General features: G+C 41.9%; 1 protein-coding gene across 3 annotated transcripts in view; it reads right to left on the minus strand.

Annotated features, from left to right (window-relative positions):
* Nucleotides 1-5,944: 5,944 nt before the first annotated feature.
* The window catches only part of LOC307036515 (paired box protein Pax-3-like), a 42,849-nt gene continuing 21,945 nt past the window's right edge, over nucleotides 5,945-26,848 (minus strand). For 2 of the 3 annotated variants that reach the window (XM_079676897.1, XM_079676895.1), the window contains exons 5-9: nucleotides 22,172-22,371; nucleotides 19,841-19,994; nucleotides 18,767-18,981; nucleotides 14,075-14,348; nucleotides 5,945-9,552 (exon numbers count right to left, since the gene is read on the minus strand). In XM_079676897.1, coding sequence (XP_079533023.1) covers nucleotides 9,518-9,552; nucleotides 14,075-14,348; nucleotides 18,767-18,981; nucleotides 19,841-19,994; nucleotides 22,172-22,371 — 878 coding nt within the window. In that variant the 3' untranslated portion in view covers nucleotides 5,945-9,517. Of the gene's footprint in view, nucleotides 9,553-14,069; nucleotides 14,349-18,766; nucleotides 18,982-19,840; nucleotides 19,995-22,171; nucleotides 22,372-26,848 lie in introns of all 3 variants that reach the window. The other variant, XM_079676896.1, reaches the window with a different exon arrangement.

Genomic DNA, 26,848 nt, shown 5'->3' on the forward strand with positions numbered 1-26,848 from the left:
GGGACAAGTAAACTCATACAGTGAAGTTGGAGCCAAAGGCTATGCATTGTCTTAATCTGCATTTAAACAAAGTAGAAACATTAATTTGTGAAATGTGAATAGAATCAATTAGTCTTGCCTAAAACAAATTGAGAAAGTCCTTTAGGAATATGTTTCAATTGGGAACAGATTTAATATTATTTCATGTGCTTATTTTTCAACTACAGGAGAAAACCATGACAATCAATAATATCAATGTGATATACAACCAATCAAAACATCTATAAACTTGGCTTTCTTTTGCAAACACCATGTCGTTTTGAGTACATTTGGAGCCATTTCACACTGCCTTTAAAAAGAGTTCAGTCACTTTATGAGAGGAGGATATCATTTTATATAATCTTGGACCTTGAAGTTCCCATGTCATGCTTTTCCGGTTACTACCCGTCCCCTTGTGTGTTACACCCTGTAGCGAGTAAAACTCTAACACAGAAAATACCTATCTGTGCTGCCCCAGAACGCCTCGTTGGACATTTCTCTTTTTCCATTTGCATGACGTCATGCGGTTCCCGGAACCAAAATGGACCAATCCGCGGAGCTCCTCACACACCAGGACCTTTAGCGTACATTTTCAACTAACAGGGAGTCCCATTGACTTGCATAGAGCTCCCTGAACGCTGGTAATAGACGAGTTGGGATGGCGGAGAAATGCTCTCCGCAGACCCATTCTCACAGCGCTATAAACCTTTTTCTTACTCAATATCAAGCCACACTTATTATTTTTACTTCGGCTGTGAGTGTTTGTGTTTGCTCAGGATGAGCTTCGCGCTGTCCCGCCGTATCGCCGACCCGGGAACCACACCAGTAGGCCAGCTCACTGAGCAGCGAGTCTCGCAACGCCCCAACCAATCAGAGCACACTGGGCTCACAGGAGAGGGGGGGCGGAGCTCCAACAAGCCGTGTAGGACAGAGAGTGAATACACATACTATACAGAGATGCTGTTTGAGAAACCAATGTGAGTTTGGAAAATTGCACAATATAAATCTATTCTAGTAGACCTCAACAATGGAATTATGATCAGTAGAAATGGCCATGACAAGGGACCCTTAAAACAGTATTGAGAGTTTAGCAATGTTAAGTGGTTGTATTAGATACAAACTAGCAATAGACAAGTCACGCTTTTTGAATGATCAAATGAAAGTATTTCTATCAAATATAATGGGTCTTTTTAGATGATAATGGATGTATTTGTATCTTATGTTGAGGGCAGACACACATTCAGTTTCCATTTCAACCCACAGTATCCTGCATGTTGTTGGACTACAGAAGAAATCAATATGATATACAACCCAATCAAAAAATCTATAAAATTGGCTTTGATAAAAAGATTTATATTATGAATTTAGATCAAAGATAATGGGTATTTTTCAATATTTAAGGATGCCTTTTTTAATTTTTAAATGCATATCGCGTTAAACCGCAGACACACATTCAGTTTGCATTTTGACCCCCAGTATCCTGGGTGTTTTTGGGTTGCAGAAGGAGACTGAAAACACATGAACACAGGGAGAACATGCAAACAGCATCTGGTCATCAGATTCAAACTAAAAAACGTTCTTTGCCCACCACCGAGTCAAGATGCCAACTCAATTCTCCCCGACTACAAAACTATTCTGATGTATTGCACATAAAACACTGCACACACGGCAGAGACATAGACAATCAAAAAGGGTTCACACACACACACACACACACACACACACACACACACACACACACACACACACACACACACACACACACACAAACGCATTAGACACAGTGAGAATGACAGAAGCAGCTGCCGGCGTGATTTGGGGGTCATGTTAGATCACAACACGGAGGAAAAAACAAATTCTTTCACCCAGGGGGGGGGGGGGTCTCTGAAGTGAGTTAGTTGGTCACATGGTTATACAAGAATCAGTGTGTGTGTGTGTGTGTGTGTGTGTGTGTGTGTGTGTGTGTGTGTGTGTGTGTGTGTGTGTGTGTGTGTGTGTGTGTGTGTGTGTGTGTGTGTGTGTGTGTGTGTGTGTGTGTGTGTGTGTGTGTGTGTGTGTGTGTGTAGCACCCCAGCACTCCTCATTATGCTTAAAGGTCCCATGTCATGCTTTTCTGGTTATCACCCGTCCCCTTGTGTGTTATGAAGGTTTTTCTGCATGTAAACGGTCTGCAGATTCACAAACCCTCAAAGTACACCCTGTAACGAGTAAAACTCTAACACAGAGAAGACCTGTCTTTGCTGCCCCAGAACGCCTCGTTGGACACTTTTATTTTTCAATTTTTTTCTTCCGGGGCATACTGACGTAACGCTGCGGAGCTCCGCACACACACACACAAACTCACTCAGCCTTATCTTTTCTCAGCCGCGGTACTGCGCGGGGCTCCGTACACACATGGGCCGTTTCTCAATCGCGAGGATGCTGGCTTGGTAGTCGCGTACTTCCAAGTCACTTCCTTCAGAAACGAAGCAAGTATGCTTCCAAGCCACGGCTTCGGAAAACGAAGAGGAATGGAACAGGCTAACAAGTGTGCCACTCTCTCTAACGGTTTCAACATAAACTGTACCGAAAATAAATACCTCACGATGTCTATCTAATTATGAACTTGCTTTACTTTCACGGAACACATTTTTGGTGATAATAAACAAATGTAACAAAGTAACATATTTACCAACACATGTTGCACACCACTATACTTACATTTAAATGTGTGCTGCATCGGTTTAGCAATTCTCCGCAAGGGTTTTTTAAATTGGTCCGTGCGCAAAGCATTGTGGGGATTTTAAGGACGTGAAGTCTACCCATTTGCAGCCTCGAAATGTTCCCCAAACCAAGGACGCGGCCTCGGTGGAATTCCAAGTATGCTGGAGATTGGAACAGTCCTTTGGCGGCACTCGATGATGTAGCATCCTTGAAATATTGGCTTGGAAGCCAGAATCCTCGAGATTGAGAAACTGCCACACTCTCGGAGCTCAGGCTGTGACATAACGTCCACCACACGGAAGCGTTGCATTGAAGCTTGCCGGTGGGCGTGTCTGGTGTGCGACCAACAACCAATCACATTCATCTCCCGCCCCGGACACACAAACACGCGGTTTGATTGGCTAGAGCTTGTCCTGGCATATGATTTGATTGGCTAGAGCTTGTACTGGCATATGATTTGATTGGCTAGAGCTTGTACTGGCATATGATTTGATTGGCTAGAGCTTGTACTGGCATATGATTTGATTGGCTGGTGCTTGCGTCAACGCTTGAAAAGTTGAACTTTTCTCAACTTTCGAAACGAGCAACGGAGGCAAAACGATGCAACGGAACCACAATACAGTTCGGCAAAGTGTGACGTCACCCCATTCAAAGCCAATGGGAAGCTTCTCCGTTGAAGCACGCAACGCTGCCGGGTGGACGTACCGTGTGTGTGTGTGCTCAGGCTGAGTTCCGCGCAGCAACCAGGAAACGACACCAGTAATCCAGCTAATAATGTCCGCTCCTCGAGCCTCAAAGGGCGGAGCAGCGAGCCCCGCAACGTCCCGCCAACAAGACACCCAGACCCCACGCAGCATTCTCATCTGATTTTCATTACTGGTGTCATTTCCTGGTTGCTAACAAACGCCATTGTAACACATAATCACTGATGTTCCGCTGTAACGGTAGTGGACTCATCAGAACAGAGTGTGCGAGCTGACCAATCAGAGCACACTGGGCTCACAGGGAGGGGGGGGGGGGGGGGGGGGGGCAGGAGCTCCAACAAGCCGTGTAGGACAGAGAGTGAATACACATACTTTACAGAGATGCTGTATGAGAAACCAATGTGAGTTTGGAACATTGAACAATGTACATCTATTCTAGTAGATCTCAACAATGGAATTATGATCAGTAGAAATGGCCATGACACGGGACCTTTAAGTAGATATTAAATATTAACCTTTTTGCAGACGGGGATACTGTTTTTTTTTTTTTCAGGTATCTACCACGAAGGTTTACCTGATTAGGGTGATGAAACGTACCATCATATCTTGTATAATTTGCTTTAAATAAGTGAGCCCGACAAGTAATTTAAATTTGAGAATATAAGTGTACTGATTATATTGGGACAATAGACATAATAACCAAAACCAAACTATTATATCCCTTTAAAATGGGGGGGGGGGGGGGGGGGGGAGAAATATATTAGGTTAAATTACCTGGGCTAAAAAGAGCAGTTTTAATTCATGAAATATTTGTTATTCTTTTGTTATTTAATTACATTTGTCTTCATGTTAAATAATAAGTGCTTCTGGATTGAAGACTTCTGATAGGGCATTTAACTTTCTTTTACATTAGGGTAAGGGTTATTTATACTTTATGTAAAAACATGAGTTTGTAGAGTGGAATAAAATACTGTGTATTGTACAGAAGAGAAAAGTAGGGATGTTACTATTTAGTGTACTGCTCTAAAATGGAAAATGGAAGAAAAAACAAACATCTTTAATTAATGTGTGTAAGGCTAACAACCACACCTGGCAAATGTGTGTGTGTTTTTCGAACATTACGGATTTCTTTCAATTTAGAAACGGGACAAATGACAATTATTGAAAGAAAAATGTTGCTTATTTTAATGTGGATTTATTTGAATTGAGCTGTATTTATAGAGCAAAAAGGCAGGCGTAGGTCCAAAATATCCCTCAGAAATCATTAATTATCTGAAATACCATTAAAATAGTTCCATTTAACTACACTCTGGGGTGTATTAAAGAAATAATAGCCTTTTCAGTGCAGCGCGAGGAGGCTTCATTAATACAAATAATGTCTCGGCATTGGAATTTTTTGCAGGTGTGATTTGTCTTCATCTTTAATGGTATGGACTAATTAAGAAAGCAAACAGTGTGAGTGTGTGTGTATACGTGTGTGTGTGTGTGTGTGTGTACGTGCGTGCGTGCGTGCGTGTGTGTGTGTGTGTGTGTGTGTGTGTGTGTGTGTGTGTGTGTGTGTGTGTGTGTGTGTGTGTGTGTGTGTGTGTGTGTGTGGTTGAAGCGTGTTCACATCTGAACGCCAAAGTGTGTGTATCAGCAGGAGTCTTTGTGCACACCACAGGTGATTAGAGCGCTTGTACTTTTCCAGAGTGTGCGTGTGTGTGTGTGTGTGTGTGTGTGTGTGTGTGTGTGTGTGTGTGTGTGTGTGTGTGTGTGTGTGTGTGTGTGTGTGTGTGTGTGTGTGTGTGTGTCTAGGTGTCTCCTCATTGGCTGAATTATTCAAGCTTGGCAAACCGAGCTGACAAGACTATGAGTGATCCTGCACGTTGTTATTGACTTAGACTTTATTTATAGAGTGTGTGGTCCCCGCTGCAGACACGATTAATCAGAAGAATGTTATAATTAGGCTTAATACCCCTCAGGCTGCATGAACACACACACACACACACACACACACACACACACACACACACACACACACACACACACACACACACACACACACACACACACACACAGAAACAACACTATATGTGAACATGAACATAATGTATGAATGCATGTGGTGCACAAACACACACACACACAGAGTGGGCCCTGTGTGTGTGGATGGTGGATGGGTTGCAGAGGTTTTTTGGAGAGACTGTTTGTCCAAATCGCTTTAAGGCTTGTTCTCATTGGAGAGGTTGTTAAACAAAAGTCAGTTTGTTACAGTAGCGGGGGTGCAGAGGGGGTATTAATACACACCAATGCAGATGTTCGGGCGTCTGTGAGAAAGGCTGTTGTGTTCAGTGTCCAATCCAAAGTCTGGTGATCCCTGTTTGGCCTATTTTGGTTGCAGGGTTCACATGAAAAGTACACATTTGTCTCCGAGTGTATTCTTCTGAAGAGTCAATCACTTCAACAATAAACACAAAGACTCTATTTAGTTAGTAATGGCCATCGGAGGAACTGAAATGAATAAAAACACATGCGGCTATTTTCAGAATTTTTATTTCATTATAAATAGTAGTGATAATGCGCTTGTACACATGACGTTATGTCATATCGCTTTGTCAAAATAATACAAAAACATATATCAAAGGAATGAAAGGACTGGTTCATTCTAACATAGACAGATGTACAAAACAAGCTTATGAACGCGCTCCGTTATTCAGATGGAAAAGTATCACTTGTACATTGTGGGAAATTGTACATACAGAACATTTGAGACAATAAATATGTCTGGAATGCGTTACTAATTGTTGTTTAAATGCAAAATGAAAACATAGAAAAAGGTCCCAAGCAACACAAAAATATAAACTTAAGTACAGTTTTGGCTTCGTCATTCCTGGTGATCTTCTGTTTACATTCCCTTGATTCATGATACACTCACACTGTGCTTTACAGCGGGATTAACAATGTTTCTGATTTGTTTTTGGACAAAGTCACACGTGTTATTCCCAAACTACACCCAGAGAATGAATCCAAGCTGTTTCGTAAAACTTTAACAAGTGCGATTGATATTATATTTTGACTTCAGGTCAGCTGGGGGAATGACGTTCTTTCGTCAAAACTCTGACAGTTTCTCAATTGTTTGTCGGTCATGACTTGTGAGTTATTTGGCTTTGTCAATCCTTGTGATTTTCTGATTACATTGGATTACCTCGATTCATGCTTTTGACCCTCATACACTGAAATTGAGTGCTAACAAATGTGGTCCTCAGTGTGCTTTGAGAGCACAAACAATGTTTCTGATTTGTTTTTGGACAAGGACACATGTGTTGTTCCGTAACTACATCGAAACAATAATTCCAAACTGTATCGTAATACTTTAAGAGGTCAGATTGATTGATTTAAATATTGTTTTAAAGGTTGAGGTCGACTCAAAGAGACACTTTACTTCTGGTCAGCTGGGAGAACGAGTGAAGTCAAAACGCTCCGGGTTCCTCCATCATCTTCTCCTCATGACTTGTGACCTGGTGGTGCAGCTTTGGCTTTTTTCTGGTGATTTTCCGATTACTTTAGCATTCCCTTGATTCATTTCGTAAGTCCTAAAAAATGTGGTACTCAGTGTGCTTTTAGACATTAACAATGTTTCTGATTTGTTTTGGACAAAGACACTTCTTGTTCCCAAACTAGATCGAGACAATAAGTCCAAACTGTTTCGTAAGACTTTAACGGCCCGTCTACACTACAGGCATCGAAAAATGCTTTCAACGCTTCGCCCATTCACTTGAATGGGGTGACGTAGAAGATTTTTAATCTTAGCCGAACTGCATTGTGGGGAGCATGGCATTGCTTTGCAAGCATCACGAGCATCTATCGGCATCAAAAGTTGAACAATGTTCAACTTTTGAGGCTCGATGCTTGGCATCAGCCAATCAAATCCCGTTTATGCAAATCCCGCCAGTGCAAGCTCAGCCAATCAAACCGCCTGCAAGCTGGGAGAGCCAGACCGCAGTTCATTTCCTCATATTCCAAACGAGATATTACGGTAGCAAATCACCCGGTTCTTTACGACCGGAACTATTTACCGGGATACAAACCGGAGGAACCAGGCATGGAGGGAGGTGGCAGAGACAGTGGGTGAAACTGGTAGGTTTTCGCCTGTTTGGAGAGTTTATATCCAGTTTACTTCGTTTTAACATTGCTATTGCTTTGTATGTCGGGGGCGGGAGATTCATGTGATTGGTTGTTGGTCGCGTTGCTCGCAAAAAATCGGCAAGCTTCAGACACGTTCAGCTTCAAGATGTTTTGATGCCTGTAGTGTAGACGGGCCGTAACAGGTACGTTTGATTAATTTTAATATTGTTTTAAAGGTTGAGGTCGACTCAAAGAAACACTTCTGGTCAGTTGGGAGAATGGCCGTCTTTAGTCAAAAGCTTTGGCTTTTTCAATCCTGGTGATTTTTCGGTTACATTGACATTCCCTTGATTAGTACACCGACTGACATCCTTACAAACGGGTCCTCAGTGTGCTATTACAGTACTATGAACAATATTTCTGATTTGTTTTCGACAAAGTCACACGTGTTGTTCCCAAACTACACCCAGAGAAAGAATCCGTACTGTTTCGTAAGACTTTCAGAGGCAACATTGATGTTTTAATCAATGTTTAATGGTGCGTTAGACTACAAGATATATGATATTGCACTTCTGATCAGTCTGGAGAATGGTCTAAACTCTTGGTTTCTCAAGCGTCTCTCGGGTGACTTTTGACCTGGTCGTACAATTTTGGCTTTTTCATTCCTGATGGTTTTCTGTTTTCATTGGCCTTCCCTTAATTCATGCATTTCCTTGCAATACGCAAAATGTAAGTCCTGACAAATGTGCTCCTCAGTGTGCTATAATGGCAGTTTTAACAATGTTTCTCATGTGTTTTGGACATAGTCCCATGTGTTCATCCCAAACTGGACCCAGAGTTATAATCCAAACTGTTTTGTAAGACTTTAAGAGACACGTTTCTCATTGTTTTTACGAGGAGTTAGGGTTAGGATTAGGGTTCTGGACTCTAAGATACATGATATTGCACTTCTGGTCAGCTGGGAGAATGGCAGTCTTTAGTCTAAACTCTCTCGGTTACTCAAGTGTCTTTCGGTCGTGACTTGTGACCTGGTGGATTTTTCTCGCCGGGTGAAGATCTTTAAAGGGTTTTAAACCCTGTGATCGATCTTGCTTATCCACCCCCCCTTTTTCCCTTCCTTTAAAGCCATTTCTCCGCCGCCCTCCTCTCCTGCTCTCTCATCTGTCATTTTCCCTAAAGTCACCCCTTGACCTCCTCCGAGGTCCTCTCTAAAAACTACAAAAGGCCGGGATCCCTGCCTCACCGTCCGAAACATCAATGAGACAGAAGGAGTGAGACAGAAAGGCGAGAGGAGAGGGGGAGACAGAGGGGGGAGGAATGTGTGAATGAACTTTCACTGCAGTACAGCTGTGGTGTACATTAGAGTCTCTGACACAATAAAAAAAAACTCAGATTCTCACGTTTGTTTTTCTCTGTCTGTGGAATGTCTCTCCTTGTGTGGGACGCGGAGATAAATTATTTTTAAAAATCAACAAAGCCCTTTTCTTTTCCCCTTTGAGCAGATATAACTTGGGGATTAAATTGGAGATACATGACATTTCATACATGTGGCCCTAAGATATGTAAACATGTTCCTTTAAGCATCGCCTCAAAGAATGGCAGATTATGACGTAGAGATTTGGGTTTTGCTTTGCTCACAAACACCCCAGAGTCCATGGATATTGTTTTGGTCACTAAAGCACCTCTTCATGGCTCTGTAGACGGTCAAAGCTCCACATCACCGACCCCATTAAGCGCTGACATCTCCGCCGTCAATGAATAGTTTTTGTTCGAAATCAGTCAACAGTTTTTGGTCTGATATTCCTTCTTGTGGTCCCTTCTTTTTTTTTTTGTCCATTTCTCCAACAAGAATTAAAAAATATAAAGTCCTTTAGTAAAGAAAAGTGTCCTGGTAAATAGTAGCAAAATAAAAATTTGGTCCAGATTTGAAAAGATTCCCATCGCTGTACACATAAATGTCCCTGTGTGAAGTCTGGAGCTCTGGATCAGGTGATTTCAGGCCTCAGATAAGAAAGGGCACCTGTAAAGAAAAGGGACAACACGTTTGTTAGTTCACTTGTGAAAGCATATCTAAAAAGAAAACACGGTTAAAACATTTATTTTTCACGTTTCCCCCATTTTAAAGGGGTTTACTAGTTTGATTTTCTTTTAACTTGAAAAGTAAATATGATGTCTATATTACCAATACAGTCAGAACACATTTATTCCTTATTGAAATGACTTGTCAGGCTCTCTCATTTGGGGCCATCCAAGAGATGAATGGCCCCAATACATTTCAGGCACATGTTTTAGCTTCCCTTCGACATATGGCTACTGTTAGCATAGCATTTGCTAACAGTGGTTTGGTGGGTTATGGCAATGAAGGACTTTGATTTCGAAAACAAAGAGTAGTGCGAAGATGCTTTGATTTAATAAAATACACTCAGAAGTACAGAGCCGCACTGGAAAAATCTAATTTCTTGGTTATGATTTAGGATATTTGCATTTTTTGTGTGCTACGTCAACTCAATCCAACAACATTTTGATCAAAAAAAGTAATATTTTATTTAGACTTGTTATGAATTATACGTTAAGTATTCAGTAATGTTTTTTTGAAAATTTGATTTCCCTTAATACTGCTTTAAACCCTCCTCTACAAAGCTTGCAACATGATTCTAGTACAAAACCTCTGAATAATTTAATGTGTGTATTGTACCTAAGTTGGACAATTAAATATGTGTTAGGTCGAAACATACTTGAATAACCATTAAAAAAAAAACATCCAATATATATTTTTTATTTATTTTTTACAGAATGTAGCCGTGGAAAGTTGCTTTAAAAAATCCCTGAAAGCAAGAAGTTCCTTCGATGTATTGATCACAAAACCCTTGTTATTTGTTGGTATTAGATTTGCCATCCGATTTTCTGTGTGTCCAAAAATCTAATGAATACAGATATTCATTTCACGGCCACCTATTTTCAAATAGTTTGCTGCAATGTTTTCTTTTCCCCTGACTTGATTAAAAGCAAACATGTAGAAGAATAATATAGCAATAATAATTTCCTTTGGCAAAGCTTAAAACGTAATAATAACATCAAACATTTAAGATATGGTCTACGCATGAATAAATAAATGTACAACATGACATCCAAAGAGGTCTAACTTGTCAAACCATACCTCCCTATAACAAAACGTTAATATGTTGATTATTTTAGAAATGAAGTCAGCATTTAGATAGATTCCAACTATAGGTCAGTTCATCCAAATAATGTCTATTTGAAAATGTTTGGCCAATATTTCGACAATGTGACGGGAAGTTGCGTGCAAAAATGTCCTGTGAGACAACAGTCACTTTTCCTACGTCAACATGCTACTTTTTCAATTTTGTGTGGGTCTATGCATCGGTGGAAACAGACGACAACAGTCTTGGAAACCTTTTGGTTCCTTGACAAGTCCGGGGAACTGTAGGTGGAAACCTGGCGCAATTGACAGGTAACCGCAACAGTATGGCCAGCTTAGCAACAGAGACATTAACAAACTAAAAAACAAACAAGTATTTCATGGATCAGCGCTGTAGTTTCCGAGAGGCTTTCCAGTGAGAGCTACATGTCGTCAAAAGTGGTCTTAATTTAAAAACTGCTTCCCTAAGGTCTTTAAAGTCCAGCTACTATTTACATGCCCCCCCCCCCACTATCTTTTTGTCAAATTCCTCACACACACACACACACACACACACACACACACACACACACACACACACACACACACACACACACACACACACACACACACACACACACACACACACACTTTACTTGTAAACTGGTGAATGGTGGGGAAGTAGTGGAGTGCAAATACTTTGTTACTGTACTTAAGTACATTGTTCTGGTATCAGTTCTTTACTCCACTACTTATTTTTCTAACGACTTTCCACTTCTTACATTTTCAAAACAGGCTCTGGTTACTTTAGTTTTAATCTGTGTTTGGTGGCGTGATCATCATTATTTAGGCCCCGTCCACACGGAGACGAAACAGAGACGAAAACGAACCAAATTCGATATCAAAAAAGTCTTCCGTCCACACGAGACCGCTCGACCCGCTGGAGACGCTGTTGTACATATGCCGGGCCTGTAAGTGGCGCTGTACTTCCACCACAAAATACACCAACATCAGCGAATAAGACAGATGGCGATAATTATTATTATTATTATAATATTATATTATTATTGTTGCTGATGGTTGTGAGGAGCTGTAGATTTTGCACTGAAATCTGTATCATGGTCAGTAGCGTCTGGAGCACGAACGCAACCCTGTGATCAGCCATTGTTGTTGTTGTTGGAAAAAGGAATCAGCAATGACGCAGGGGTGAGCAGGAGAGGTGGGGAGAGTCACATGACTATGGCATCATCGTTTTCAGGGATGATCCTATAGCCACACGGAGCCGCAAGCGTTTCCTCCTCAGACCTACCCACTTTGGGAGCCGTTATCAACGTGTATCGGATTCGGGCTCCGAATCCACGTTTCCGTGTCGGCCTCGTGTGGACGAACCGTCTATACGATAGAGAACGTTAGCGGATTCAACCGATATCGTCTCCGCGTGGACGGGGCCTTAGAGTCATTGCGGGCCTATTGATTTGAACACGATCCGTGTATCCATCATTTCCTGGTCTTCTCTAAAGAAGAGGGACCAATGAAAACGTTGTCATGTTGCCGTTGGTCACCATGGAAACATTCATTAGCTAACAATGACATTATTGTTCTATTCATATAAAGGGAGGTCAGGTACTCTTTAAAACAGCTGCTAGTTATGGGTACTTTTTACTGAAGTACATTTCAAAGTCTCTTTACTTTGACTTGAGTAAAGAAGTTTAGTCAGTACTTCTACTTTCACCAGTGTATTTTAAACACGAGTTCCACTTGAGTAAATGATGTGTGTACTTTTGCCATCTCTGCTGTCTTCTGTGTATCTGTGACACTGTGCTTGTATGCACTTGTCTTGTGACTTCTATATCACTAAATAAAAACATTTAAAACAAAAAGCTGCTTCCCCAGCTGACCTCAGTCAGAGCACCTGTTTCTAATCGCCGCCCTGCCAGAGGCTATTAGGATCCGTCCACCCCCAGAAAGGACCTTTCCTCTGCTGCTCCAAACCCAACCGCACACATCCAGTCGCACTGATTAATCACATCAAGATGGCCTGTATCGCTGCGGAGGTGTGTGTGAGTGTGTGTGAGTGCGTGTCCTATAGTGGAGTCTAAATGCACGAGCCACATGCCAGAGGTTTTCAATGTGTGTCGCCCTAATTCTTTACTCTGTTCACTTTGAGATATCCGACCGAGATATTCCGTTAGACATTTGCCGCTTTCGGATATTAAGTCAGATATTCATTTGATACGCGCAGAGCTCCATGCAGTCGGGCTCGTTTGGACCACTGCCACGCTCTTTGAAGGAGGTTTTTCTTCGAGGTTGACACAAGGTCAGCTGATGAACCTGATTGGTCAACCCCCTGCGGACCAAAAATATTGGAAACGGCGGCCGCTGTAATCACGGCTGCTGTGACGAAGAACGACGTTGCCTTCCAGAGTTCGACGGAGACTTGTTTGAAGTTGATTTTAACCCTTAAACTAACAGTAATGTGAAGTGAAAGAGCCTCTTACTGCTGGACAGGTAGGCTCTCTCACTTTCTCCTGATGGGAGCCGACTCTACAGTAACCGCAGATCTCAGCATCAGAAGGCTGTGCTAGATGGAATCAGATCTGCACAATTTACCCCAACACTCGAGACCGCATGATGAGAATCCAGAAAAAGCCGAATTATCGCTACCTGCAGAAACCATGGTTGTGTTCTGTGTTCTAGGTGTTTTGACATCGGTAAATAGTCCGATATTCATGAATTAAACTGTGTCCTCTGTTTGGGTATGATTTCCTTTCGTTGAATTCTTCAAACTCAAAATAAGTGAAAGGCCACAAAAACTTTAAAAAAAAATTTGGGGAAATATCTCAAATCTTTTTATTTGCATTTTGGAATATAGGACTAATTAGTACGGAAGAGGATTATATATATAATCATGTGGCCCTAATCCTTTTCCGTAAGTTAGCTTGTGCATTGTCCGCAAACTTGTTCATTAAATGATTCAGCTCTGGCCGTGTAATGAGCATCATACAACTTGTAAATCAAGCTATGTTTGTTTCTCTTCTGTTCCCCAATTCCAACACTTTTTTGTGTAGTTAAAAACCCAATTTTTAACTTTCAAAACTTAAAATGAAATCGCTTTTATTCCTTTTGTTGTGCTCGTCTTTGCTATTTTTGCATCAATTATCTGTTAAACCTTTTGGTAGTTTTTGACGAGTGAAGTGTATTATCATTGGATACGGTATCTAGTATCGTATCGTATATTGATTGTGTGTATATTGTGATTGTATGCATGCTTCTTAGTTAACATTAAGCTGTCTTTGGCTCTTTTCTGCTGTAACAAATGTAAATGTCCGCTCTGTGGGACGAATAAAGGTATTCTGATTCTGATTGATGCGGAAATAAAAAGTGAGCAGTCTATTGACCTTACTTTGTCCGTACTGGCCGTACTGGTATGACGCCATGTGGTCCACAGTGTACCCCGGGGAGCTGTAGGAGGCAGGGCAGTAGGACTGGGAGCTGGGCAGCGAGGGCAGCGCCGCCATGTTGGGAACGCTGGTGAGACCCTCCAGACCCTTAATGTGATCCATGCGCTGACTGCAGCTGGCCGACATGCCGGGCTCCAGGCCTCCCGTCAGAGGGGAGATGGCGTAGTCGCTCTGGGGCTGATGAGGCACTCCTCCTGGGTTCAAAAGACCCATCACCTGGTAGACAAGAGAAACAAGTTGAGGGTTAAATTAGTTGAAAGGTTTATTTATGCCAGAGCAGTGTGAGAGGCTCTGATGTTAGTGAGACATGTAGGGTTGCTGCTGTACACTTAAAGGGGCAATAAACCAGATTTAGGTTCATATGATTATGAAATAAATAATAATAATAATAATAGCACAACATTCGGACAGCTTCTGTAGTTTATTTTTTGGAGTTGTAAGCTGTTTTGTTGAGTTGCCTCACCAATATGCAGAGTAGTGACGTGTTTAAATCTAGGGATTTTATTGTGAAAGGGAAAACTTAAGAAAAGGTTAATGTCCTGGGACATATTCTGTTTTCTGGAGTTCATTTTACTGATAATTTTCTGATCAATTTAGACTATTTTGAGTAAGCACTTAAAATATTTAACTTAACTTGTTTTTAATGTTTTGTTCATTCTTATGTAATAAAAACATTTAAGCTTTGAAAACATTCGATTTTTAAGTTAATCAATTTATAGAATAATCAGTTGCCTTAATTTCTGATAATCTGGTCATTTATATTGAGTAGCCTCCTAATCTCCCTTTCACAATAATGCTCTTGACATTAACACTGCATCCTTGCCTACGAGGGAGCATTTCGCTGAGAGGCAACTCAACATAATATCCTACTGAAGCTATCCCCAGGTAGAGGAACAACAAAACAATGTAATACAACAATATTTATATTAAGCTAGATCAGAAAGTAACAAAACCTACGTCATTATTAATACTACCAGATTTTACGATGCATTAATCATGACGTCGCTGACATCAGGGTTTTGTAGATTAAATTGAGAATCTTAGTTTCTGGCTATACAGACACTAACGTTAGCCAGGCTGCTATGTTATTCATGATGATAGTTATATATGATGTGGACAAATCGGACAGTAATTATGAAATGAATGCACTGTGTTGGTAGCTTTGAGATAAAACTGATGAGATATGGTTGTTTTTGTGACAGCCTCACCAACAATAACTACTTCAATGAGGATTTTTTTTTTTATTACAGTGATTGGCCCTAAGCCTAACCCTAGATGTTAAAAAATGTGATTTAGTTTTTACTGACATGAACAGTGGTGCATCATATGAGGAATAGAAGTTGTCCTTGTTTTGTTTTTAGTTTCTGAGAAGGCCCTAATATAACTTTGTTGGAAACAAGCACAGGACTGTGTGTAATACGTATCAAGACACACACCGAGACACAAACACACAAACAAACAAACACACACACACACACACACACACACACACACACACACACACACACACACACACACGCTAGAACACTAGGAAATCCCCCTGTCGAGGAACATCAAAAGGAAAAGCCGGCGCAGACTGAGATAGCAGCAGAAAGGAAGAATTAAGCAATTTGTCTCAGATCCACGGCTCCACTTATTCCAAAATTCCTTTTTGACACTGCTCCAAAAAACCCGTGGCGCGAGATAACAACTCATGTCGGGGAAAGATACGCCGTCAAAGATAACACAAAATAAATGTCTTTGAGCGCGGCTATGTTGAATAGATTTGCAGTTTGAGAAATCCGTTAGCTCTTGACCTGGTCTTTATTAGCAACCAGATAATCAAATTTGGGGGGGGGAATATTCCTTGGCTAGCAAAGGACGGAAAAGCGCCGTGGGCAAAGCGTTTCAACTGGTCTCAAAACAGACGCGAGACCACCGACCCCCTCCTCGACACTCGCTCACGTTACCTGTCCGTCATCAAAGAGCTCAGTAAACCGTTAATAAGACATCCAGACTGTCTTTATCACTTATGAAAGTAGCTCTAAGTGAATCTGCTACCTCTAAATGTATCATATCCCACCTCCCGCTCTGCAGAGCGAAAGGCCTCCAGGCTCCTGCAGTCGCGCTTAATAAGAAGCAGGTACGCTTGCTCTTTGGGTCCTCTTTCCCTCTAAGTGACATATTATTATACATCCACACACACACATGGTCCTGCTTAAATCATTTCCCAAGCAGGGGAGGTGAGTGGAGGAGACCATGTTGATTTGGAAAGGGGAGTTGTGTTTCCTCTCATGCCCGGTAACATTTTCCTTAAAAATTAACCTGCGTTTGGAGTTGTTTTAAACAGAAAGAGAGTGAGGAAAGGTCTCGGATTAAACGAGCCTCGTGCAGACGTTATGCAGATGACTTTTCATTTATTCAACCAAACTTTCTACCCATCATCTTCATGGTTTCATATTGGAAACCTGCAGTTGCCAGCGGCCTGAATCAGTGCGTCCAGGAGTTAGCAGGAAGAATGTCGGGATGGGGGTAAAACATCTGAGACGGGAAATTCCTGCCCGGCTGTACGAAATACAAATAAATTACAACCTATGCTTTCACGTGGAAGAATGTCGAGGCAAACATTTGAAGAATGCAATCACGAGAGGCTTCCCTCGAGGATATAGCAGAGCGTGGTGTGTGTAACAGTGTTTGTACACGCACACACACACACACACACACACACACACACACACACACACACACACACACACACACACACACACACACACACACACACACACACACATGACCATGAATGCCTCAATACAAGACATGTATGCTTGAAAGCATGCATGGTGCTTGTTCGGTTTGTAAAAGCATGACGACAGACTCGCCAAATGTTATATTATGTCTTATAATCAAGAGATACATATATTTCCACTGTTGCTATACTGTATCTACTGTTCATGTTTAGTCGTATTGTTTATGTCATATTATTTTTAATGTGTAATGCCTTGTAAACATGCTGCTGTCAAAAAAAAAACTATTTCAATTGATCCTTCTCCAGATTTTTTCGTTGTCTTGTTTATAATTAGGTATCATATAAATAGATTGTGTGGGATATACTCAAACAACAAAAAAGTCATAACTTCTTTGTGAATAAAATTGCTCCTTCATCTCTGTTCTACTTCTGTGTTTGATATAATAATAAAAGTACAGCAACCAATCTTCCAATCTGCACAGAAGGTTGAAGCTTAGCCACGCTGCTCAACCATGACGTGTAACACTCGTGTAAAAGATGTGACAAAATCCTCAGCTGATCCTCAAATTCTCATGCAGTTGATCAATTATCTCCACTCAGTGTGTGTGTGTGTGTGTGTGTGTGTGTGTGTGTGTGTGTGTGTGTGTGTGTGTGTGTGTGTGTGTGTGTGTGTGTGTGTGTGTGTGTGTGTGTGTGTGTGTGTGTGTGTGTGTGTGTCTCTGTAATTAGTGTGAGCATGTGTGTGTGTCGGTATTCACACTGCCGCTGATCTCTGAGGAGTCAGGCTGTGCCAGGCTGAAATCTCATTTTCTGCCTGTTAGTGTCTCCTGTGTCCTAACCTCTGTCTCCTTTGTCTCCTCTGTCCTAAACCTCTGTCTCCTCTGTCTTAATCTCTGTCTCCTCTGACCTAACCTCTATCTCCTCTGTCCTGACCTCTGTCTCATCTGTCTTCGCCTCTGTGTCCTCTGTCCTTACCTATGTCTCCTCTGTCCTCACCTCTGTCTCCTCTGTCCTCACCTCTGTCTCCTCTATCCTAACCTCTATCTCCTCTGTCCTAACCTCTGTCTCATCTGTATTAACCTCTGTTTCCTCTGTCCTCACTTCTGTCTCCTCTGTCCTAACCTCTGTCTCCTCTGTCCTAACCTCTATTCTAGGTGCAAAGACTTTAAGACTTCACGCCAGATAATTGGCTGTAATTCTCTTTTCACTTTCCTTTTGTCACACACTCAATTGTCCTCTGTCCTTGTAGAGTCATCTTACTTTCCTCCTCAAACACTGAGAGTACATTTTAGGGTGTATTTATGTCATTGTTTGAAATATGACTTTTTAAAGCTCCCGATGTATTGTGTGCAGCTGGGCGTCTAAAGGGATATTATACATTCCTCAAATACTTTAAACTATCTGAAATTCATCTCTAAAGGCGAGGAGAGCGTCAAACACACAAGTCCTATTCTTGTCAAATGAATTCACTGCAAACGTACATATTTAGATAGTTAAGGTCAATTATCTTCAAATATATTAAATCCACCACATCCTGTAATAAACTGTCCTTTTTTTGTAGAATTATTTTATATTTTCTTCGTTATCATCTTCATATATTCTAATAAAATCATATCTTGTTTTTCAAGAGTAAATTGTCCTATTCTTAACATGTATTTGTTATGTGTGCACTTTAATACACCAAAACAAATGTATTGAATGTCTAAAAAGACTTGGCTATTAACCTGATTCCGATTCTTCTATTTAAAATACATTCTATATTTTCTATTGTGTATGTTCTCTTAACGGGTTTATTTAATGCACAAAAATAAAAAGAGAAATTCCTTGAGCGTGCAAACCATCATGGATAAAAACCTCATCCTGATTCTGTAAAACCTAAAATCACATGTTTCTCTGGTTGCAGTCTCACCTGTGGAGAGAGTCCGTTTCCTAAGGAGGGGTTCATGCTGTTGGCCGGTCCTCCAGCGCTCACGAAGCCGTCCGAGTACCCGGAGAAGGAGTGTCGTCCGGAGGCCAGGCAGTACGGAGAGCCTCCTTCAACCTGACCTCCGACCCCTGACCCCTGGTGACCCGAGGAGGGGGGCAGAGGCTGGGGTCGGTGCAGCGTGCTGGGGGGCTCCGACACTACCAGAGAGAGGGAAAACACTTGTGAGGATTCTCAGTTTTAAGTTGCAAAGCAAAACGTTTAAGTGGTTGGCGCTGGGATCAGAATGAAGTGCAATTAAAATATAAATATCCCACCCGGCACAGGCGCAAAACAAAATTGCTAATAATGCAAACACAATTAAAACATTAAAATAGAAGAAGAACAACTGCTGGATTCAATATGAAAAGCAAATGTTCACACTTTTTAAAATAATTTTAACGTATTTCATTAAATCTTAACAACGATTTAAAAAAAAATGTATGTCAAAAATACACTTGTTGTTTAATGGAAAACATAATTATTGATTAAAAAAGATATATCCAAAAAGCACAGTGGAGCAAACATATGCACATTTCACAATACAGAGAGTAAATCAAAACGTCTTGACACAAACACACTGGTTTATCAGTTAACCAAAACTAAGAAGACCCTAAAATAATTATGAGATGTCACATTTTTTGATAGATAGACTTCTCAACTTTAAACTAGATTGAAAAAAATCATAAATATAAGAGCAAAAAAGGCTTCACCAAAATATAAAAGTCTATCAACAACAACAACAACAAGCCCTATGCATGAAAACTGAAGTATATGATTTTGCTACGGTATATATTTCTCAACCGTTGCAGGCGTTAATAGCAGCAACAGGGTCAGAATAAAAAACAGGATTCACACCGGGTTAAAAAAAAAAAAAAATAGATTTTTTTTTTTAATAATAATATAGCAAAAATAAATTGATAAAGTAACTATTAAAACAAGATATCACAGTAAGAAGTTGTGCATTAAATATATTTACATAAGTAGATCAATTATTTGAGTTATTGTCTCATCTCTCACCTTGTGCTATGGATGAGGGGTATCCGCTGTCAGAGAGCTGGTAGCTGGACATGGCGGAGGGGGGGAAGCCTCCAGGGATCAGGTGGTTAAACGCCATCAGCTGACTGGCTCCCGCCTGCTTCCTCCACCTCGCCCGCCTGTTGCTGAACCACACCTGGAGGAGGAAGATGCCTTTTAGTTTCTTATGTTACTGAGCCCAGAGGGACATTCATCGTTCGCTCTTATTGACTAAAACAAGCAAAGTTTCTCCGTGCACAACAGGAAATGTAATCCGAAAAGATGGTTGGCATATAACAGATGTTGTTGGAAATGTGTGTGTGTGCGTGTGTGTGTGTGTGTGTGTGTGTGTGTGTGTGTGTGTGTGTGTGTGTGTGTGTGTGTGTGTGTGTGTGTGTGTGTGTGTGTGTGTCATGGCTGGTTGCTCAGAGTGTGTGAGGGACATGCCGTGTCCATATGGACGGGGATCATGCTGGGCCTGCTCACACTTCCCATATGGAGCATGTGGAGCAGTGTTTACCGGACTCCGATCAGAAAGAGGAAAGTCCAGATTAGGCCCATGGGAGCGAGCATGAAAGAAAAGTGTGTGTGTGTGTGTGTGTGTGTGTGTGTGTGTGTGTGTGTGTGTGTGTGTGTGTGTGTGTGTGTGTGTGTGTGTGTGTGTGTGTGTGTGTGTGTGTGTGTGTGTGTGTGTGTGTGTGTGTGTGTGTGTGTGTGAGTGAGCTATTGTGTGGAGCAAACAGAGATCAGCTGGTGGGTTTAAATCTTCTGAGTGTGTGTGACTGTTTGTTTTGCAACATATGTGAGACCCACGTATTGAAAAACAACCTGTTCTGCGAGGACGTTTTTGCTAAGGTGTGTGTGTGTGTGTGTGTGTGTGTGTGCGTGCGTGCGTGCGTGCGTGCGTGCGTGTGTGTGTGAGTGTGTGTGTGTGCGTGCATGTGTGTGTGTGTGTAGCCATCTTGTAAACATCTTTTTACTCCTGATTTGATTTCATGGTTTTCTCTGAAGCAGCGGTACAATTTAACACCTTTGAGCTTATAAATCCCAACGGAAATCCACCGTATGAATTCCTCACGAGCAAAAGTATTTTTTTATCCCTCTTTAGTTTCTTCAAATATGCTTTTTTTGTATATAAGGATATACACAGCGGTGGAATGTTATTATGTACATTTACTTTACAATTTGAGGTATTTGTAGCTGAACACTTCCTCCTATTTCACTACATCTTTTTGACAGCTTTTAGTAACTATATATATTATACAGATTCAAAAAAGTGAAGTGCTTTAACTTTTGGTAAAGTACATGTTAATGCTAATACGTCTGTACGTTTACCTCAGTTAGATTTTGAATGCATGCCTTTTACTTCTAACAGAGTATCTCTCACCTTTGGCAAAACAATTGTTTACTAATTAACAGGTCCGCTGCAACTCTTACTACTTTGAAATCCAGGCTGAAGCAACAACCTTTGAGTACACAGCATATGTTGGGAAAATACTGAGTGTCCTCTTCTAACATGAGAGCAACATGCTAACAAAGGTATCCCAACTGTAGCTGTGAACATGACAGGATGTGTGATTACCTAGAAGAGCATCAGGACTGTTTGAGGCATATGATAGCTATGTGATTAACATGATGATTCAGCCTCTATGGAGAGAGACATATGACAAGCATGATCATTTCTGACGTGGAGCTAATCTGAAGTAAACATTGAATACTGCTTTCTATTCCTCCATCTTGTGACTGTGTATCTCCCTCTCTTGGATATCAGCATGTGAAGGACACTGTTCAGGAACTAGCTGATGCTCTGTATGTGATGACTCCTTCCATTCTGGAGAGGATCACAGATACATGGATCCTGAGAATCAAGCTCAAACTGGGGACCAGGGATTATTAAAAATGTTAAGTATTCAGAAAAACTCCGGATTTTGAGGAAAAAGTCAGATCTTTGGGATATTTTGAGAAAAAGTCCAAAAAAATTGAGATTTTGTGAAAAATACATAATTCTGAGGAACAAAATCATAATTTTGAGAAAAAAAGTCAGATCTTTGAGATTTTTTTTTTTTAAATCATAATTTTGAGATTTTGAGAAAAAAGCCAATATTTTGTAGATGACAGGATGTATGATTACAAGAACCGGTATTCCTCCATCTTGTGACTGGAACTCCCTCTCTTGGATATCAGCATGTGAAGGACACTGTTCAGGAACTAGTGGATGCTCTGTATGTGATGACTCCTTCCATTCTGGAGAGGATCACAGATACATGGATCCTGAGGTTGAAGCTCAAGCCGGGGACCAGGGATATCTTTCTAGCAGGAAGTGTGTTGTCGTACCTGGACCCTGGCCTCGGTGAGTTTGGCCCTCTGAGCCAGCTCCTCCCGGGTGTAGATGTCGGGGTAGTGCGTCCTCTCGAAGGCCCGCTCCAGCTCCTCCAGCTGCTCCGCGGTGAAGGTGGTGCGGCTGCGGCGCTGCTTCCTCTTCAGGGGGAGATCCGGCTCCGACTCCACGTCCGAACCCTCGTCTGAGTGACTCGCTGCAACACAGGAGAAAGAAAATACTCAAACACTGACGCACACTCACATGTAATGTAGTTTAAATGTTGGCCATGAGGGTTGTGCAATAGGTCTTCATTGTCAGTATGTGTGTCTGTGTATTGTGTTGGTTCAAACGGTGTATGAGTGATGATATGTATTTTTAATGTTTATTGTGTGTGTGTGTGTACATGTATGTGACTGCAGGGCGGAGTCCAGAACAAATGTCCTTATGGGGACAGTAAAGTATATCGTATCGTATCGTATGTAGACTGCTTTTGCAAAATCTGCTTTTTTATACAAGGCCTCCAAATGAGCTCAAAACATGCCCAGACTTTCACCTATTTTTCTTTCGTGCAAAATTGAGCAACCAGTCTTCTGAAGATTAATTAAGAGGAACAAAAACTGTCAAGATGATCATTTTTCTCTCAATGTCAGGTGTTTTCTTTGACTTGGCTTAGAAACCAGAGGGTTGCCGGTACAATTTCCAACAACTCCAGCTCATGGGTGCTGTGCATATTCAGTATATAATAGCTGCCCTTGATCGTAACACTATGATGGGTTAAATGCAGAGACTACATGTAACGGTGTGTGGTGCTGTGTACATGTATTATCATTGATTCCCATGTTGTTTGCTCTTGAAATGTTATAACTTTTTTTCCGATAACCCCACATACACATCTTTAGAAAAGTCAAATCCTAAAGTGAACACCTAATATGTGACAGCCTATTAAAGGGCAGAAATGCTGATGTTGTAGACAAACAGATCTTTACAGTAAGTGTATTTTCCCTGATATGAAAGGGGCTGTAACAAACCAAGATATCCACCGTTTAGCTCTCTGTTGCCACTTGTTTACTTGTTTAAATGTTGTGTCATTTCCTTTCTTTACACACTCCCACACACACCATAAGGCTCCTTCTTCCTCGTGGTCTTGTGGCCAAACAGACCTCCATTCAGAGGAATATTCTGAGCCTGAGGAATAATCCCACTGGACGAGATTCCCAGGGCACCGCAGGGGGCCGGGCGCACTAAAAGCCACACAAAAGGCTAATTTGGATCCAGGGGCCATTCTCTGAGCGTGTGTGTGTGTGTGTGTGTGTGTGTGTGTGTGTGTGTGTGTGTGTGTGTGTGTGTGTGTGTGTGTGTGTGTGTGTGTGTGTGTGTGTGTGTGTGTGTGTGTGTGTGTGTGTGACACAGTCAGGTGAATGCTGTCTACTTATCTAAAACCAAGCTGGAGTAGATAGGAATCAGTTTGTTCACTTTTTATAATTTGTCTGATTCATCACAAGTATTCACACTTCGGCTTAACTGATCAACAAATAACAACAAAGATGGACGCATGATACACAATAAAATCTGATATTTTAGAACAAGACTTAAGATATCAGTCGTTAAGTCCTGAAGAAATAAGTCTGCAAATCATTACATTTGAGAATCCGTAACAACATAATATTTGACTATGTTGCTAAATGAAATAAAATGTTATCTAAATTGTTTATTAACTCAATATATGTTAAATCCATACGTTTATGTATTGAAATATTATTAAGTGTGGTTTTAAGCCTGACTGAACTGCTGAGAGTATTTCTCCTGACAGCTTTTGTGTTTCCACTCTTCACCTCCGCCTCAGATCAGTATCAACGCCATTGTGAGGCAGCTCGGTTTTTTAACTCACTTCTTCAAACACTCCATTGGTTCTCCTTCATAAGTTCACCATGGCCAACGCACGCACTTTTTGTGTTACACTTAATTAATTCCCCCTCAGCATAGGGGGAAGTTTTGTGTGCAACACTGTATTAGTTCCCCCTCAGAAGCAACAATAAAATACAAGAGAATCCAAATATCTCAGGGCCCCTCATGTGAAACTGATCCCCTCTCCCCCCTTCGGCGATTTTCTCCACGCAACACCAATAGCAGTGGGAGTCAACTTAACATGCATTAGGGGCAAATTGGTAAAGAAACATTCAAGCATGAGGGAGGCAATAAGTAAAATATTTTCAAAGGGGGAGCGAGAGAAATGGAGACATTGCCTTAAGCCTCTGCTGAATATTGTTGCACTCGTTGATTGCTAGCTTTGAGTTTAGCATTTTAAACAGCAACTGCAAAGAAACAAAGCACAAAATGGCGACTGCGGATTTAGTTTCATCAGCTGTTTGGGAATTTTACAAGTCAAACAGAATACATTTTTGAGGGGTTACATGACTTGTTTTTTAGTGGCTGCAGGAGGAATTTGTGTTGTGGAGAGATGAGGCCTTTTTTTTGTCGCCTTCCCCCTCCAGTGCCTGCATGGAGGAGGGCTGCGAGGAATGCTTTCCCCCCCCCCTTCCAAGACTTTAGCAGCATGCACGTTCCTCAGCATTTCACAGGGATTTGGGCCCTGGGAAAGCCGAGGAGGCCGGGAAAATCCTCAATCACTTTGGAATTACCTATCGGTTATGACTGCTACCGGGGTATCCAGAACATTTCAAAAGGAAGCGACAGAGTGGCACCTCCGAAAGTCTCTAGAGTCTAGTCGTCAGATCCTTTACGGGGCTCATTTGTTTCACTTTGCTTCGTTGGATCACTTGATGCTTAGATACAGGCTGGTAAGGCGAGGCGGTGAAATGATAAGTTTGGGGAAGCTGCAACAGATTGTCACCAAGAGAGGAAATGACGTCAGGTAGAACACTTTGTATTAGTTATTCTGTCAGAGATGATTTGTGCCAAGCTATTATCTAATAGGCAGGTTCACTCGTACCAATCAACAAGCACTGTTTCATAGTCCCTATCACTCTGACAATTATAAAACAAATCAAAGCATGGATCAACACAAACAAACCACCACTTATCAGCACAACTAACAACTTCTAAACGGTCTCAAAGCAAGTGAGGAAAAAGTCACACTTGTATATTTTTCCCTTCAAACAACAGCAAACTCCTAATTTGCACCGTAAACGTTGTTGCACTTTAGAACGCCACCGTCCTTAAACAAGCACCACCTTTTCTCTCTCTCTCTCTCTCTCTCTCTCTCTCTCTCTCTCTCTCTCTCTCTCTCTCTCTCTCTCTTATCTTAATTTTGAAAGGACAAGAGATGATTTGTGCCGGATTATAGCTATTATCTCATTTCCATCTGGCAGGTTCACTCAAAACAATCAACAAGCACTTTTTCATAGTCCCTAACAATTATAAAACAGACCATAGCATGGATCAACATGTACAAACCACCACTTATCAGTACAACTTAAAGCAAGTGAGAAAAAAAGTGAGAAAAGAGTGAGAAAAAAGTGAGAAATGTTTCCCTCCAAACAACAGCTAACTCCTAAATCGCACCGTAAACTTTTTTGCACTTTTTGGCACGCCACTTAAACAAGCACCACCTTCTCTCTCTCTCTCTCTCTCTCTCTCTCTCTCTCTCTCTCTCTCTCTCTCTCTCTCTCTCTCTCTCTCTCTCTCTCTCTCTCCTTTTGTCTCCCATCTCTCTCTCTCTTCTGTCTCTGTCTGTCTCTCTCTCTCTCTCTTTGTCTCCCATATCTCTCTCTCTTTCTCTCTCTCTCTCTCTCTTTCTCTCTCTGTCTCTCTCTCTCTCCCACCCATATTTATCTCTCTCTCTCTCTTTGTCTCCCATCTCTCTCTCTCTCTCTCTCTCTCTCTCTCTCTCTCTCTCTCTCTCTCTCTCTCTTCTGTCTCTGTCTGTCTCTCTCCCTCTCTTTGTCTCCCATCTCTCTCTCTCTCTCTCTCTCTCTCTCTCTCTTGCTCTCTCTCTCTCTCTCTCTCTCTCTCTCTCCCACCCATATTTCTCTCTCTCTCTGTGACTCTCGGCCTCTTTGTTGCCTCCAAAGAGCCGAGGGTCTTTGCCGGCGATTTCCACGCTCCATCTGTGGAATCCGTCATGGCTCCCTTCGGCCCTTCACAGTGGAGGGCTGTCACCTGCCCCGCGGGGGGGAATAAAGAGGCTCCGCAGAGGGGGGGGGGGTAGCTGGGTGCACAGCCGGGGGGCATACTACCCTCCCCCCCCTAAAAAGAAAACACCCCCTTCCTCCAGAGGGAACTGTAAGAGCACCTGAGGGGCAACAGGGGCCGTTGTTTGCCGATGTAAATGTCCCCGTGGGGAGGGTCCGTCTGGGCATCTGTGTGGGGTTTGTTGTTGTTTTGGTTGTCTGTGGAAAAGTAGTACGTCCACAGTTTGTTCGCTCTTTCTTCGTACGCCCCCTCCTCCATAATCCCTTCTCTGTACTTCCTCTAAAGGCCCGGACACACCAAGCTGACACCAAAGAACTCACACAGACGGACCCGACTGTTGCATCGCCTCACGTCTCCTGCGTCTTGGCCATGTGTCGCACTGGAACACACCGCAAAGACTTCAGCCGACGGCCAAGAAGCACGTAAGAACTGCGCATGCGTGAGTGGCAATACCTCCCCTTACCAGCGTTCCATTGTCACTCTACAGCGAGAAGCTCACGGGGCTTTCCCCAACCTGTGTCGAGAGCTGGAGTTAAAGG

This window comes from Notothenia rossii, assembly GCF_949606895.1.
Source record: "Notothenia rossii genome assembly, chromosome: 4".
Lineage (NCBI taxonomy): Eukaryota > Metazoa > Chordata > Actinopteri > Perciformes > Nototheniidae > Notothenia > Notothenia rossii.